Source organism: Brassica rapa, chromosome A09, assembly GCF_000309985.2.
Source record: "Brassica rapa cultivar Chiifu-401-42 chromosome A09, CAAS_Brap_v3.01, whole genome shotgun sequence".
NCBI classification, from domain to species: Eukaryota; Viridiplantae; Streptophyta; class Magnoliopsida; order Brassicales; family Brassicaceae; genus Brassica; species Brassica rapa.
Genome location: NC_024803.2, coordinates 29,659,022 through 29,676,415, shown reverse-complemented (window position 1 = coordinate 29,676,415; position 17,394 = coordinate 29,659,022). Strand labels below are relative to the sequence as shown.

At 32.8% G+C, this 17,394-nt stretch overlaps 2 protein-coding genes and 2 non-coding genes across 4 annotated transcripts; all 4 read left to right on the top strand.

Moving 5' to 3' along the window:
* Window positions 1-7,256: 7,256 nt before the first annotated feature.
* LOC103839087 (microtubule-associated protein 70-2) lies at window positions 7,257-11,109 on the top strand. Its single transcript, XM_009115581.3, has 12 exons — window positions 7,257-7,423; window positions 7,547-7,819; window positions 7,920-8,005; window positions 8,459-8,524; window positions 8,606-8,776; window positions 8,878-9,048; window positions 9,132-9,287; window positions 9,392-9,538; window positions 9,620-9,691; window positions 9,778-10,317; window positions 10,411-10,598; window positions 10,679-11,109. Exons 2-12 carry the CDS (start codon window positions 7,576-7,578, stop codon window positions 10,716-10,718), a joined length of 1,881 nt encoding a protein of 626 aa, XP_009113829.2. The 5' UTR covers window positions 7,257-7,423; window positions 7,547-7,575; the 3' UTR covers window positions 10,719-11,109.
* A 351-nt stretch (window positions 11,110-11,460) lies between these two features.
* LOC117128729 lies at window positions 11,461-11,547 on the top strand. Its single transcript, XR_004452122.1, has one exon. It is a non-coding gene; the product is annotated as a small nucleolar RNA Z159/U59 (small nucleolar RNA).
* Window positions 11,548-11,626: 79 nt separating this feature from the next.
* On the top strand, window positions 11,627-11,712 carry LOC117128728. Its single transcript, XR_004452121.1, has one exon. It is a non-coding gene; the product is annotated as a small nucleolar RNA Z159/U59 (small nucleolar RNA).
* Window positions 11,713-14,578: 2,866 nt separating this feature from the next.
* On the top strand, window positions 14,579-17,076 carry LOC103839085 (probable calcium-binding protein CML25). The gene has a single exon (XM_009115580.2). It carries the CDS (start codon window positions 16,275-16,277, stop codon window positions 16,848-16,850), a length of 576 nt encoding a protein of 191 aa, XP_009113828.1. The 5' UTR covers window positions 14,579-16,274; the 3' UTR covers window positions 16,851-17,076.
* Window positions 17,077-17,394: the final 318 nt, after the last annotated feature.

Below are 17,394 nucleotides of genomic sequence, written 5' to 3'. Positions count from 1 at the left end.
ATAATTAAATTGGTGTGAACATATAAATCAATTTTATTAATCCAAAATATTTTTCTTATATTTGATAGGATATGTAATTAAATTTAGATGATACTAACATACATAGTATATTTTAGTATATTTTTAATATTAATGTCTATTAAATGATGATTTCTACTCATATAGTTTTTTTTATCACTTGTATATTTTATAGAAAAAAATTTAAATTACTGATAACAAAAATTTTATTTGGGATTAATAGTTTTAGTAATTTATATTTTTTAAAAAATAAGTTGTCAATGTTCATTCAAAACTTTTATCAAAAAATTGTTCAAAGTAAATTTTGAAACTAAATATTTATGTATTTTATATGGTTTATAGTTTAATTATAACGATATATATATATATATATATATATATATATATTAATCTTAATAATTAATTAAATTAGACTTTTTACTTATATAATTTGTAATCATTTGTATTTTGTCATAACAAAAATTTTAAACCATGGATCACAAATTTTGAAAGTGAGGCTTTTAACAGCTTTAGTAATTTATAGTTGTTTTCTAAAATTCAAAATATAACATATACAAAAAAAATTTAATTTTTATTATATGGTTATTGTGGTTGTTTGATTTATTTAATAGTTTTAAATTAAACAAATATGATAGAAGATACACTAATTTTTTATCAAATCTTTATTATTCAAAATCATTAATTATCATATATACTTTAACCACATTAGGCAATTCCGTAAATTATATTTAAGGAAATAATAAAGTACATTAATAATGAATTTATTGTTAGTTTAATAAAAAAAACTTATATATAATTAGATGGATCATCATATTTCTCTAATGATTCCAAGAATCATCTTAGTGATGACACGTGGCTACAAAAAGAAGTTGTAATGCTTCTCAAATAATATATAGGGAATTTTACATTATTTTTTTGTTATATTATTTCAAAGTGTATATGGAAAACACATTATTATTTAGGACTTTTGCGATTCTCTTGTACGAAAAAAATATACATACTAAGACTTACAATAAGATTTTTTTCCCCAATTTGTTAGAGTGTTGTGCTTTTTGCAAATTCAATCTTAGTCTATAAATATTATTTATAAAATGCATATTCTTCCCTGCATGTGGCATATTTGAATTTATTGTAACATGGAGGGGAAGCAAATCACCGTCCTATATTATTGGAACCCATATTAATATGCTATATCATTTTAAGGAAATAAATTATAACATTAGTACATATGCGCTGTGAAATGATGATAGGATGGGCATATGTTAAGGAGTGGTATTAGGATCAAAGTCTCTACGCTCCACTAGCGTTGTTTGATTCTTCAAGGCATAGCAAAGAAGTGGCACATGGGTGCATGCAGCTTTCTACCCTTGCTTCCCTTTTCTCCTTTTCTACTTTATTTTATCCTCCCTTTCCTTTCAAATTTAATTGGCGACGTTAAAAAATCTGGTGACGATACGGGTTATTAGATAAAGGAAGAAAGAGCTAGCGGTTGATGACGATACGGTTGATTGATGAAATTGGTTTCTAGACCGATTGTGTTACAAAACGTAAACTATATGGTTTTATAAAAGTAAGAAATTACAATATCATTTTTATGTGTTACCTGCAGGTGTGATAACACCTGATAATTTGATGAAGATATAGATTCTAGAGACTAGAATAATGTATTAGCCATGACTGGTCTTTAGCATAGTGGATGAAAAATATACTTAGTTTCCAAAATTTAAATGATTAGTGTCTTTATATCTTTCAAATTGATATAAGAAAATAGTATATGTATAGATCACCTCACCTCACTTCAAATTTGAATTTGTTTGAAATCCTATAAATTTTAGAGTTGACCCTAGTGTTGGTGGTGGTACAAATTTTGAAACATTGTGGTTCTAGACCTATTATATCTCAAACACACATATCATAAGATTTTCTAGAATGACGATATGTGATAATTTTAGAGAAATTGATTCTCTTAAGTGATGTTACACGTGTTCTAAGTAGTTGAAATGATATATATTTTCAAACAAATGCATATAATGATTAGCCGTAAAATTCAGAACGCGGTTCGTCCGCCATAATTGTTTAGGAAGATCCGTTTACTGCCCACATAACCTATTATTGCAGATCAAGGAAATGACGTCGCTGTTTGTCCTAAAACTGTATATCTCCTCGACACTTTCGTAAACGTTTTCAAAAAGCGTTCTCCGCATGTTATAGTTGAGTTGGTAGCCACAAACCAACCCTAACAGATTGTAAATATATCAAAAGAAAATATTACAATATTCCCGAGTAGTACTAGACCCAATGTATTGGTATTTTACAGCAATATTTTAGCCCCTTTGTGTTTGTAGTGGAAGCAAGCATGTGAGCACAAAACTCTAGTTAGATTAAAAAAAATCGTAAGATTGCAGAATTTCCGACTCAAAGAGTATCAAATTATATAAGGTGCTTAATTTATAATTCTTGTTCCTGGAAAATCTTCATTTTATTGTAGTTTTTTAGAACTATTCACCTACATGACCTGAATTTAACCACTACACTAAAACAGCTTCAAAATTTTCTGAATCTCTTAAAATTTATAGAATTATTAGAGAGTGTGAAGCAAAGTTTTCTTGTCATTTTTGCTTTGAAACCAAAAAATATGTAGACTCATATAAGACCGGGAAAGTAGCATTCATTTGCTTATATTGCATATTTACACTTCTATAAAAGTGATGATATGGCTCTTTATTCCTAACTTAAAGGTTGATATTCTTAGGTGATATCTCTAAGAATATGATTCTAAATGTTAGTGAAAAATAGCAGTTACAAGTTCATATACTTTTCTTATCGTCGTGGACCTCGTGGTCCATTGATTTTTACGAACCCAACTAACCTTACTTGAGAGAAAAGAGAAGAAGCATTATCCCTCGAAAAGGGAAAAAGGGTAACAAACATATATTTCGGACATCGAACATTTTCCCTCTTTTCATGCGCAAAGCATCTAATCTTCACTAATTACTAATTACACCTTTTTCTTACTAATCATACAATTAAACATTAGTGACCACGACAACATATTTTAATCATGATTTTGACTATCTACCTTATATTTTATTACCTTTATTATATTTACCTTATATTTTATTAGTTCCTCAAATTGTATTATGTTTTTTTAAACATTAAATTGTATTATGTTTTAGAGAATGTTTCGTGTTTCACAAAATAAAATATTTTTTCTATTTTAAAAAATATTAAAAAGGTAACAAAAATTATTTAATTAAAATGTTACTATATTTATATAAAATATGTTTTTGTTATTTTACTTTATCTAAAAGATCATATTTAAAAAATAGAGAATAGTAGAAATTAGATATGTCTCACCATATATATATCCTATAAAATTTAGTAGATACATGAAATAGAACTTGTGGATCGGATAGTCTTATTGAAACATAAAAATAAATTAATAAGTTGAAAAAGAAAAACTGCCATTAAACTCCTTCTAGACAAATCTTATGACATTAAAATAAATTTAAAAGAAAAAGTTGGATACCGTTGTCAACATAATAAATTCAACTAAAACTTTATCCTACAAAATCCTGATATAAAATTCCGTAAAATACAATTACTTTTATATAAACTTTGTTTCATTTTTTTATTTTTAAAGTTAAAACAAAAAAAATATTTTAAGAGATCCGGAAACACAAATCACTGTAAACCACTATAGAAAAAACAGTAGAAAACATAGTACTAACAGGAAAAATGGGTAACAAACATATATTTGGGACATCGAACATTTTCCCTCTTTTCATGCGCAAAGCATCTAATCTTCACTAACTACTAATTACACATTTTTCTTACTAATCATACATACAATTAAACATTAGTGACCGTGGAAGCTTTCTTAATCCAGTAGGTTGACCAATAGTTTATTAATGTTTATACACCAGAAGATCTAGATGTAAATTCCCGGAAAAAGCGAAATTATAAAAATTAAAAAGAAAAAGCTTACAAGAGATCTGCAACATAGCGCAAGGAATGAATCAGGCATGAATACTCATACGACATGTAGAATTGTCGGTTCTAGAATTGTCTGTAATATTTCTCATAGTTGTAATATCATAATTATCCAGCGTTAAAAAACCCATCAAGGACTACGTCAACATATTTTAACCATGATTTTGACTATCTACCTTATATTTTATTACCTTTATTACATTTACCTTATGTTTCATTAGTTCCTCAAATTGTATTATGTTGTAGACAATGTTTCGTGTTTCACAAAATAAAATATTTTTCTATTTTTTAATATTTAAAAGGGTAACACAAATTATTTAACTATAATGTTAATATTTATATAAAATATGTTTTTGTTATTTTATTTTATCTAAAAGATCACACATTTTAAAAATATAGTGAATAGTAGAAATTAGATATGTCTCACCATGTATCCTAGAAATTGTTTCTTAATTTAGTAGATACACTAAAAAAATCTGAATTATGTTCTCTTTTTTGCAAATTATCATTTGTCAAAAGAATATAAACTCAAATATAAATGTAAAAATATATGCAAATAATCAAAAATATATAAAAAAAAAAATCTAAAAATATAACTTGTGGAACGGATAGTCTTAATGAAACATAAAAGCAAATTAATAAATTGAACAAGAAAAACTGCCATTAAACTCCTTCTAGACAAATCTTATGACATATATATATATATATATATATATATATAAATATGTTTGTTTCTTTGCTATGATGTCACGTCATCAAGTCGTGCGTTATGGAAGTGACACGTGTCCCATTTTATATTTGAGGTCAAAATAAATAAATGCAGTCAGGGATAATTGAACCCAACACTTCTAGCACTGATAATTTCTCTTAGAACCACTAGGATAAAGTCACTTTTTATAAATATGTGGCTGCGAAAATATATATTATCGTGTCGGCTGGAAGCCCATGCTTCTTCTGCTTGTGGTCGGGGCCGACACTGAACTGACGTCAAGATGAAGATCGTGAAGTTAAAAACTTTGCTCCAAACAGTTTTGCAATGTTTCCAACCTTTATAAATTGATGCATATAATATATATCAAAATACATTTGTTGTACACGCTTTTATTAGTTTTGCTTTTAAAAGAAGGTATTTACAGTTATAAATGTTTTGTGTCAGTGAAGTAATGGTTAAAAAACCTCTATACATATGTCATTTTAAAACAACACCCAACTTCTATATATAGTCAATACATATGTCCATGTTATATTCTAGACTAAATATTTTCTTTTTTAAAAATATAGAAAACAGTTTTTTTAGTCTACAAGCAAATGTTGTAGAGCAAATATGCATTATACAAAATAATATATATTTAAAATCCATACGCAAAAACATAAAAGTTGTTATAGGCTTCTTTCTAACACATGCACACTCCACTATGAATAAGAATTAAAAAAAAAACAGTATTGTCATCAAACTTTATCAAAAATCCACATTTGTACATCTATAATTATGAGTTGGACAATTAGTTAATTTGATACAATACCAAAACAAGAATAATCGAAAAACAACTATACCACCGCATACTAATAAGTAACACATAACATATAACCAAATTCTTGAATCTTAAAACAAATTTCAACTCGAGCATTTAATGAATATCAAATTAACTAATATTCTGCCCGTCCAACCTTAGAGCATCTCCAAAAGAAACTCTATAACTCCAAATATAGAGTTTTTTGCTCTCCAAAAAGAAACTTCAAAACTTCAAATTTGAAGTTTTGAAGAGTGAAACTCCAAATATAGAGTTTCACTTTTCAAAACTTCAAATTTAAAGTTTCATCTTTTTATTTGCATTTTGGTCCTTACAATTATAGATCATATTTATAATTCTTAAATATTTTTTTGTTTATTGTTTTAATCCTTAAAACTTTATATCTCATAAATATTTTAATTTTTTTTATAAATTTAAGTTTTACACATGAAATTAAATAAAAAAATTAAAACAAGATTTATAATATTTTAAAACTAGAATTAAACAACAAGAATATTACAAAAAACCATAATAAAAACTTATTAAAAAGACACATGAAGACATAATTATTACTCAAATTTAAATATTATAACAACACTAATAGTCTGGTAAATTTGCTCCAAAACCTCCCAAATCTCCAAAATATTGCCCAAACAAAATTTGTGTAATGAAGATGATTGTTGTTGTTGCTCTTGACACCTTTTTCGTACGATTCTTTCTTGTTCAGATCGAATGTATTCACGAATATTAAGATCATCGATAGAAGCTAAGTTTTTTAGCAATATTTTATTTTCTTCTTTTACTTCTTTAAAAGCTAATTTTTTTTGTTTCATTTTGCAGTCGTAATTCAATCATCTCATGACCTTTTTCCCTGCTTGTTGTAATTTTATTTAAAAGATCAAGGATTTTTTTCGTTTGATGATATCAAACTATCAGCGGGTATATTATGAGGATATCCTATTTCAACAATTTTTGGCTCGTAATCTACAAAAAAAATATAAAGAGAATCATTTCTTACTTCGAATTGCACTAGTTGATCATATAACAGAGCATTACGAAAATAATTTTATAGAATAATGTAGTATTTGCTTGCAGTTTAATATTTAATAATATACTTTTATTTATAATTTTATATTTTAGTGTAAAATTATTTTAATTAATATTTCTGTAATATTTATATATATATATATATATATGTACTGTTATTTATAGAAGTTTTATGAATTTACATCAACTATAACAAATATAAGGATTATAGTGTAAAATATAAATAATTTTGAAGTTATATTTGAAGTTTTACTTTTGGAGAAGAACAAATTGAAACTTCAAATATAGAATTCTGGAAACTTCAAAATAGAGTTCCTTTTTGGAGATGCTCTTAGTTAAAATAAATTTTAAAGAAAAAGTTGGAGACCGTTGCCAACATAATAAATTCAACTAAAACTTTATCCTCCAAAATCCTGATATAAATTCCGTAAAATACAATTACTTTTGTATAAACTTTGTTTCCTTTTTTTATGTTTAAAGTTAAAACAAAAAAATTAATATTTTAAGAGATCCGGAAACATAAATCACTGTAAACCACTATAGAAAAAACAGTAGAAAACATAGTACTAAATACTAATATAGAATTTTATAAACATAGTTTATTAATCTGAAAAGTAAGCATGTTCGAACTCAATGTTTATGAAAAAGATGATGAGATTAATTAATGCTAATCTTTCCCTCATCCTCTCGCTGTCTTGTCAAATCTATTGGAGAGAAGAGAGAGAGAAACAACTGTAACAGCATTTAAATCTCTAATCTCACATTCTCATCTCTCTCACTAGAAAAAAGAAAAAAAAAAGAAAGAAAGAAGACGAAACAGTTCTCTCAACTCTCTCTCTCTCTCTAGCCTCTAGGTTAGCATCATTCTCTCCTCGTGTGGGAGCAGAACTCTCTCCATCTCTCTCGAAATCTGCATTATTATTCAACTCACTGACGACAGTGCTGCTGATACTTTTTTTTGTTTTTGGACTGTATAGGTGTCTTAGCATTTTGGATCAGATCGGAGATGTCGGATGTTTCCGGCGACGGAGATGTATCGGCGAATGCAACTGAACCAGCCACGGCGTCGTATCCGTCACTGACTGTGTCGGCGTCTTACAAGGAGAGCGGAGGCGGAGGAAAAAGCTCGTCGAAGAGGAGGCCAATTAGGCCGAGCTTCGACGCAGCGGCCGACAATGAGTTCATAACTCAGCTTCATGGCTCGGATCCAGTTAAAGTGGAGCTTAATCGACTTGAGAACGAAGTTAGAGGTTTGAAATGAACAATGCTTTGCTTCGATCTATTGATTCTGATTCTTTTTATTTTTATTTTTTTGGTTGATTTAGTTTTCTTGTGTGTTCGGATGTGCAGACAAAGATCGAGAGTTAGGGGAAGCTCACGCTGAGATCAAAGCGCTTAGGTTGTCTGAGAGACAGAGAGAGAAAGCTGTTGAAGAGGTTTATTCTTCTTCTTCTTCTTGTCTGATTCTGGTTTTTTTTTTGTGTTGTGTTCGTTTGAGATTTAGCAATTCTTTTAAGGAAGTTCTTGTCTGATTTGTTTTGTTGTTTTTCTTGTCTGTTTCTTTTTTGAGATTTAGAAATTCTTTAAAGAAAGTTCAATCATTTTCTTGATTTGTTTTTGGTAGATTGTTTTTTTTTTGGATTTAGTTAATTAATAATGGTTGCTACATTCCACATCAGAGTTTAGATCTTTCATTCACCACAAAGTCTTTAAGTTTTTAACATGAAATGGTTCAGTTGCATTTATCCCAAGTGCATTCATGATCTTACTGCCATTTAGTTCGTCGAACAATTATTACATCATGTGTTTTGTTCTTGACTTCTATAAACTGTCAAGAGTTTTGAAGACTGGACCTGTTATTTATATTGACTTTTCCTCTTATGTGTTAGCTTACGGAGGAGCTTGCTAAGCTGGACGAGAAGCTCAAGTTGACCGAATCCATTCTCCAAACTAAAGTATTGGCTTTATAATCCTTCCTTAGCTTTGATTATGTTACACTTTTCAATTTATTAATACATATAATAACCGTGTTGCAGAATCTAGAAATCAAGAAAATCAATGAGGAGAAGAAAGCCTCGATGGCTGCTCAGTTTGCTGCTGAAGCCACCTTAAGAAGGGTCCATGCTGCACAAAAAGATGATGACATGCCTCCAATAGAAGCCATCCTTGCTCCATTAGAAGCTGAGCTTAAGCTTGCACGCTCAGAGGTATTTTTACATTTCCTTTTTAAAAGTTTAACTCCTTCCCCTCTCTCTCTCTCTAGCTTTATATTGAAGTCACTATTCAACTGCTTTGTGTTTCTGAATAGATTGGGAAGCTTCAAGAAGACAACAGGGCTTTGGATCGTCTGACTAAATCAAAAGAAGCTGCCTTGCTTGATGCTGAGAGAACCATTGAAGGTGCCCTGGCTAAAGCAGCCATGGTTGATGATCTTCAAAATAAGAATCAGGAGTTGATGAAACAAATAGAGATCTGTCAGGTTCTGTAGTTATCATCTTTTTGTTTGTTCTTACTCTAAGCACTCTAGAAAACAATCTGACTAATTGTATATTTATGTTTTAGGAAGAAAACAAAATTCTAGACAAGATGCACAGGCAGAAAGTCGCTGAAGTTGAGAAGCTCACTCAGACAGTACGAGAGCTGGAAGAGGCTGTTCTTGCAGGTGGCGCTGCTGCAAATGCCGTCAGGGATTACCAGCGGAAATTCCAAGAGATGAATGTAAACTATACACACACAAATATAAAGCCAATAAAGTCTCTATGGTTTCTTGCTACAAGAATTGTCTATTGATGAAGAAATTGCATTCTTGATGTGTCTTTCAGGAAGAGAGGAAAACTCTAGACCGAGAGCTCGCACGTGCGAAGGTTACGGCAAACAGAGTTGCCACGGTGGTAGCAAACGAGTGGAAAGATGGTAATGATAAAGTGATGCCTGTGAAGCAATGGCTTGAAGAAAGAAGGTTCCTACAGGTTTAATACCCTCTCCTAGATTCTTAGGATGCAAAGTATCATGTCAACATTCTGACCTCTTAATTCTCTAATTCCTTGCAGGGAGAAATGCAACAGCTTCGCGATAAGCTTGCCATAACAGACCGAGCTGCTAAATCCGAAGCACAGTTAAAAGTAATGTATCTTTATGCATTAGTCCGCTTCTCTCATTTAATCTTTTGTTACATAAAACAGCAAGTAAAAGTTTGTGCAATTACCAGGAAAAGTTTCAACTACGGCTTAAAGTACTTGAGGAGACACTTAGAGGAACCTCAAGCAGGAACACACCGGAGGCAAGAAGCATGAGTAACGGACCCACCTCTCGCAGGCAATCACTTGGTGGATCTGACAACTTACAAAAGTTTCCATCAAACGGTTCCTTTTCAAAGAAAGCTCCAGTTTCTCAGATGAGACACTCCTTGTCTATAAACTCAACTTCTGTGCTGAAGAATGCTAAAGGAACATCCAAGTCATTTGACGGAGGAACAAGATCTTTGGACAGGGGGAAGGCACTCTTAAACGGACCTGGGAACTATTCTTTCAACAAGCCTGCTTCTGATGATGCCGCTAAGGAGCCAGAGTTAGCAGCTAATGGGTGGAAAGAAACTTCTGAGGAGAAGCCACAAAGTGAAAACCCTGCAGCAACTGAGGATAGCGTCCCAGGTGTTCTGTATGATTTGCTGCAGAAAGAAGTAGTGTCTTTGAGGAAAGCATCTCATGAAAAAGACCAAAGCCTCAAAGACAAGGATGATGCTATCGAGGTATAGTTTTTTTTTTTTACATGTGTTTGTTTCTAATGTTAAGTGTTGTAAAGGGAGTTGTGAGTATATGATAATTTTGAGGCTTGTTTGTAGATGCTGGCGAAGAAGGTGGAAACATTAACAAAGGCGATGGAGGTTGAAGCGAAGAAGATGAGAAGAGAAGTATCTGCAATGGAGAAAGAAGTTGCTGCTATGCGTGTGGAGAAAGATCAGGACAATAGAGCCAAAAGGTTCTCAAATAGCAAGAGCTCTTCCAACACTGCCCAGATTCTTGCGTCAAGGTCTAGTTTTAACTTTGATGGTTTATTGTTTGATACACTTTGATTATTCAAACTGAATATGGTGTTTGGGGTATGTGCAGAGCTGCTGGACGAAGCGGCTTAACCAAGAGTAGCCAGTGAGATAGCAAGTTAAAGAATCTTTATAGGCTCTTGTTATTTACTTGATTGTATTGCCAATATAACTTAGCATGCTTATGATCCTATCGTCACACCTATAAAAGAGAAGAGTTAGATGGGGTTTGAAGTTGGTTAGAGAAGTGAGAAGAAAAGCCTGAGGGAGGAGAGAAATGTTGACATTTTGGATAACATGTTCGTCTCCTTTTCGGGAAGTTAGTAGTTTGTGTTTGGGTGTGTATAGGTTTAGAGAGCCTTTGTATTGGCTTTGAGTTTGTGCAACTCTGATTCCTTATTTGTTTGTACTCTACTTTCAGTACTTGTGTGATTATTCGTTTGTATGTTTGGGTTTGCTGATATATATGTTTTTCTTATAAAATGCTTTTATTCATATACCTTTTTTTTTGTTCAAAGCGTTTATTCATATACTTTTTGCTCTCTTTAACGTACCAACAGTCCACAAGTTTTGAGAAAAAAAAATAATAGCACAACCAAGAAAATCATGGGCCTAATAACAAAAAGCCCATTCATTATAGACCAAGATGACCCAAAGATTGAGCTAGGGTTTACTCACAAGTCCTGCCCCCTCATTCTAGTGGCATATAAATACAGTAGTGATGAGATCGTACCCTAACACCGTGCATCACCTTCGTTGCTTCTCTTCGAGTTTTCTTGATAGAATTTTTAGATCCTATGTCTTTCTATAAAGATTTATATATTCGTTTTGATAAATGTGTAGAAGTAGTTTGCCTCCGATGATGATGAAAACATAACTTTCGTTCTTCCGAGATTTTATCATGCGGAGAATTTATGGAGACCTGAACTGAGTGGAGGCATCTCTTTTTCAAAACTGTTCTTATATTTTTCTAAATTGCTTTCTCAAAACTAAGATTTTAAAAATTATTTGAATGAAATACTCTTATGATGTTAAAACTATTAACTTTCGTTCTCCTGAGATTTCAATGTGCTGAAAAATAATGGAGACCTGAACTGAAGAGTTTCTAACAGATCCAAGTTTTAATTTTTGTTATCGTGATTGTTACTAGTTTTAAAATTAAAAAATTTGCAGCATCAAACAAGTCTTGTCCTTTAGACTGTATTGATCTTTGTATATTTTGTAATGAGAAATTGCTGGTGCGGTTAAGAAATTTGAAAGATCTTGTAGGCTTTGGGCAATCGATTAAATGTCTTGTTGTGCCTAGAAAACGTGTGTGGATACACGATATGAGATTCATTCAATAATCTGACCCTTTATCATATTGAACTTGGTAATATGACAATCTCAAAAGGATTTATTAGTACTTTGTACACTAAAATAACTGAAAACGGTGGTTCAAACATTTTTAATTCACTGTATATTGTACTCATACTGGGTCAAAACCAGGCAAAACCATATTTTCCAAAGTTGTTGAACATTGTGAACCAGACCCGAGGCAGGCCAATACCTGAGCGAGTCAAAATTGTGACTGATGTTCTTAACTCAAGATATTAATCTTTGTTTTCACCGAAGCTGATGGTATGGCATTGTTGACATTGAATCCTTTCTATCAGGGACTGAGTGTTCAAGTTATCTAGTATAGTACTAAAAAAAATTTGAGACATGTTATTCTTAGGACAAAAGAATTGATGCTGTCCAGCATTTACACTTGGGACCAAAAATTGATGCATTCCCGTTTTGTTGTCATCAAGGTCCGCTTTCAATCCGGATGTCCTTGTTCTGTTTCAGGCTTAGAAGAGGGATAGTGATAGCCAGAAGGTAAGATGGGATGCACCGGTGGTGTCGAATCTGTTGGGACATGTATTGAATGCAAATCATTAATTAGGGGTTCAATAATTGGATTAGATTGTTTTACCGGTTTTGTGTCATGTCTTTCTTACAACTTATTATGTTCGCCTTGGGCTCTATTAGAGTTAAAGAGCCGGTTTATCTCGAGTGGTATATGAACTCGGTTCGGTTGTTGTGAAAGTTACAGAGATAATTTAATTAGTTAGCGTAGAAGCTAACTTAGTGATTCAAGTGTTAGTAGATTGCATCATTTGTACGTCAGATCAAAAGATCAAAAACTTATGTGGTTGTAATACTGAGTTTATAAATTGGATCATGAAAGTTGATTTTGAGTAAAAAAAAAATTGGACGGTTTAGCTCACACTGTCGTCTAAAACAATAAAAAAACTACAATAGACAAAAATGAGTTATAGCAGACAGGATTTTTAATCAAATAAATCTATGGTCTTTTCAAAATTTGAGCATATCAGATGTGTTTATAACTCTCTCAATCAATATTCTGATTTTCCAAAATAATTCTTAAAGCACAATAAAAAGAAAAATTCATAATACACATCCAAGGATCTCAGGACTGTCACTGTATACTCTGAATCATCAAGAGTCTATTTCCGATCTCTCCGCTTCCGTTCAATTCTCTACCTCTTGTCATCATCCCACTCATGATCATACATTATATACCAAAGGTCAAGGAAATTGCTAGTAAACTCTGAAGAAGATACTATCGATGATGTGTCATATAAGGGATTGTTTCATGATGCAAACTCAAGCATTGGGAGAGAGATAATAAGTTGGTTCTCTCTCTCTTTTTTAAGGATACAGGTCAGGATCATGACAAGACATCTTGCTGGAAGCTTCTTTACCAAGATATCTGATGTTTGGCCCGTCAAGATAACCTCCATGTTGCATCATACTACTAGTGCCCTTTCGCTCTCTGCCTTTGTATGATGATGGTCCCATACCCATTGATAAAGATGACTGATGTGGCATTGGAGAGTATTCCTCAGAGCGTCGAGTATTGTAATCGCTCTATGGATAGCTTGGATTGCTTTTCTAGTGTCGATTTTTTTTCAGGTGGGCGGTTGCAGGTTATAGCCGACTCTGATGTGGGTTTCTAATTCTTCCATCGATCCTGGTCAAGCAGCCTTCAAGCGTCCATTTGTGGTTTATCGAGCTTGTATCTCAATCTCTATTTCGTAATGTAAAGGAAGTTTTGAGGTTTCTAGGAGACTGGAGTTTGTTTGGTTTGCAACTTGATTGGAAGGAGATCTTGACTAGGCCTTCGGCTGGAGTCTATTGTGGTCTTGGCTTTCTTATTCTTCCTTGTGGCATCCGGTCTCTGCTACAGGTAGTACTGGTTGTTCTCGTCGTTTAACCTCATGTTAAATTTAGGAAATCATTTGATGAAGCGTTGAAGCGGGGAAGTTGTGCGGTGACTTAGTTTGCAACCGACAAGTTTTCCAAAATTCTTTGTAAGGGGCTTTGGAGCTTATGCTCAATTGCGATGGTCTTGGAGTTGTTGATTGTCAAACGTGTATGTGTCTCATCTTTGGCTGCTCGGGTTGAAGGCTTGTTCTCGGATGGCTTCTTTTGTTTAAGAAGTGGTAAGTGTGTTGGTTCCTCGTGGTTCCTTTGGGAACGGTTGTGAGAATTTCGACTCAATTCTAATAAGTTAGGTGCGTTTCGATTTTCCACTCAATCATACTTCCGGCTTCGATCAGCTTCATCTTTCATGAATTTTATGTTTTTTCTCCAGTTTTCTATTAGCCTATTAGCTTCTTTTGGTTTTATAAGTTTGTAGAATCGATTTTAGTTCCTTTTGTTTGGCTCTGGGTAGTAACTTATATCACGCCGTCTTATGTTTCCATAAAGGTTTATACCTTTGCTGCCTTTGTGTAAGAACCGTTGCAACTGAATATCGCTACGGGCCTGTTGGGGGGGGGGAGCAGAAGCATGTTCCCAGTAAGATAAAAAAACATAAAAAGTTAGATAGAAAAAGGATAGAGAAAGCAGACATATTTTAAAACATGTAAAATTTCAGCCCCCCCCCCCCTCTCTCCTAAAAAAAAAATCTTCTCTGAATTGATGATATTATGTTTGATTTTCTTTGAGGAGAGGCAAAAAAGTTAGATCTATATAAAGATCAGACTAATAAAAATTGTTGTTTGATATGAGACATTGATTATAAGTTCTTTATACATGAATCACACATATGTAGTATTGCAATAGCAATCACAACCATGCATGAACCGAAATCGCAAAACACTGTACATAAAAAAACATTCTTTAGAATACATCAATTTAGGGTTTAGAGATTAAGATTTATACTTGAGTTTAGGGTTTAGAGATTAAGATTTAGGGTTTAGTATTTGGAAGGTAGGGGTTGAGGTTTGGGTTTAGTGACCATATTATGTATGTTCCATTTGACAATTAATAAAGAGTGTTCTATTTTGCTCACTAATTTGTACTATACTATATATTTTGTTCCATTCTATTTGGATTTAGAGTCTATACTTGGATTTAGGGTTTAGTGATTAGGATTTAGGGTTTAGTATTTGGAAGGTGAGACTTTAGGTTTGGGTTTAGTGATAGCATTTTTGTTTTTGTATTCAAAAGTTAGGTCTGAGTTTAGCATTGAGCAGTTATGTGTTGGATTGGAGTCCTATACTATTCAAAAATTAGGTTTGGATTTAGTTTAATATTACATAATATTATATATTATTTTTCAGATTTTTTTTTTTTTTGATTAACCTGGGGGTATCCCATGCACATGGAGAGGCCCAGACTAATCCCCAAGGGGAGGTGCAGCCCACGGATAGACCCTCTCTCCGGGTATTCAAATGGGCCCTAAAGCATGGACCCATATCCGTGTTGGGTGACCAGGATAATTGTGACTTAGTTTCGCGCAGCAGGTGGATCGAACCTGAAACATGTTGGTGTCTCAGCCCCGCCTCCTTACCACTCGACCACAATCACCCGATCTTATTTTTCAGATTTTGATAATTGGGTTTAAGGTTTATATTTGAGTTTAGGGTTCAGTAATTAGGGTTTAGTATTTAGATGGAAGAGTGATGTTTAAAGTTTAGGATTTAGTATTAGGAGTTGAGGTTTGGAATAAAGTTTAGTATTTACTAGATTTGAGTGGATTTTGAATCATATTATATTTCAGTGATATAGTATATAAAAATCAGATGCATATTTATGTGTTAAAATAAAGTGTGATGTTGGTTATATTACGTGTGATACTTAATTGTGGAATGTCAAATTATCGATGTCATCAATTTTCTCTATCTATTACTGGTAACTTGAACAAAAAAATTAGTACTGAATAAAACTTGACATAATTGTTATACTTAATTATGTCAAAATCAATGATTTACACTTAATTTATTTTTTTAATTTGGTCATTTGGCAGATTCAGCGTATATTTAAGACCATTTTGACATTGAAATGATGATGAATAGTTTAACGAATCTATTAACCATCATCGTCCACTTGTTAGTTATCTAGAAGCTGGTTTAGAGAATTGGAAGAGCAGTACTTATATCAACATGCCTACCATTCCCTGAATATCAGTTTTATTCAAATACATTCGCTTTATATATAACCATTCTAATAATAACAACTAAAATCAATTTACACACAATCTGAGATTTATTCCTGATTTAGTTGAGAGAATCCCAAATTAGCTTAAGCTATCCAGAGATTCATTCGCTTCCACAAGAATCACCACAAATACAAATACATCTCTCTTTCTCACACCAACGAGATTCGCAACCATGTTCAACAAGAAAAATCAATCCACTGGCTCGGGCGATGGCGGCTCGGTATCCCGAACCGGAGCAGACTCTCCGTACCTCCAAAAAGCACGCTCAGGTAAAACCGAGATCCGAGAACTCGAAGCGGTTTTCAAAAAATTCGACGTGAACGGAGACGGCAAGATCTCATCCAAGGAGCTCGGCGCGATCATGGCGAGCCTAGGTAACGAGGTTCCAGAGGAGGTCCTGGAGAAGGCGATCACGGAGATAGATCGGAAAGGAGACGGTTACATAAACTTCGAGGAGTTCGTTGAGCTGAACACGAAAGGGATGGATCAGAACGACGTGCTTGAGAATCTGAAGGACGCGTTCTCTGTTTACGATATCGACGGGAACGGATCGATATCGGCGGAGGAGTTGCATGAGGTTTTGAGGAGTTTGGGGGATGAGTGTTCGATCGGGGAGTGTAGGAAGATGATTGGTGGTGTGGATAAGGATGGAGATGGGACGATTGATTTCGAGGAGTTTAAGATTATGATGACGATGGGATCGAGACGTGATAATGTCATGGGTGGTGGTGGTGGTGGTCAGAGGTAGAGAGTTTAATGGCCGAGTGATGTTTTTGTTCGTCTTTGTATTCGTTTTGTTCGTCCATTGTTATTATTCCATCATTGTTTCAATCTTTTTTTTTTCTTGTACTTTGGAAGGACTGCATTGCCCTTCAAGCTAACGTGATTTTTTAAAAATTTATGTTTCAGTTCTGCCTAGAATTGAATAATTGAACAGTGAAAAGTTGTGTGAATACAAATATTTTCATCTTTAACTATTTAGAAAGAATTGTGTAACACAAATTAAAAGAATTGTGTAACACAAATTAAGTGTATAACTTTAATTTATAAAGCTATATAAAATAGAATGTTAATCAGAAGTTTTGAGTCCAAAAACTTTTATTTGTGGATTGTTTGGTTTATTTTGGAAAGCTCACAATGACAAACTTTTTAAAGGTATTGACTACGAATTAATCCACACTGCACCACATGCAACAAGTTAGTATTGAGCATGGTATGAGGCAAACTTAAGTACTGAAAACTTGAGGTTGCTTCAGAACCCTTCCTATCCTCAAACCGTATGTTTGAGGGAC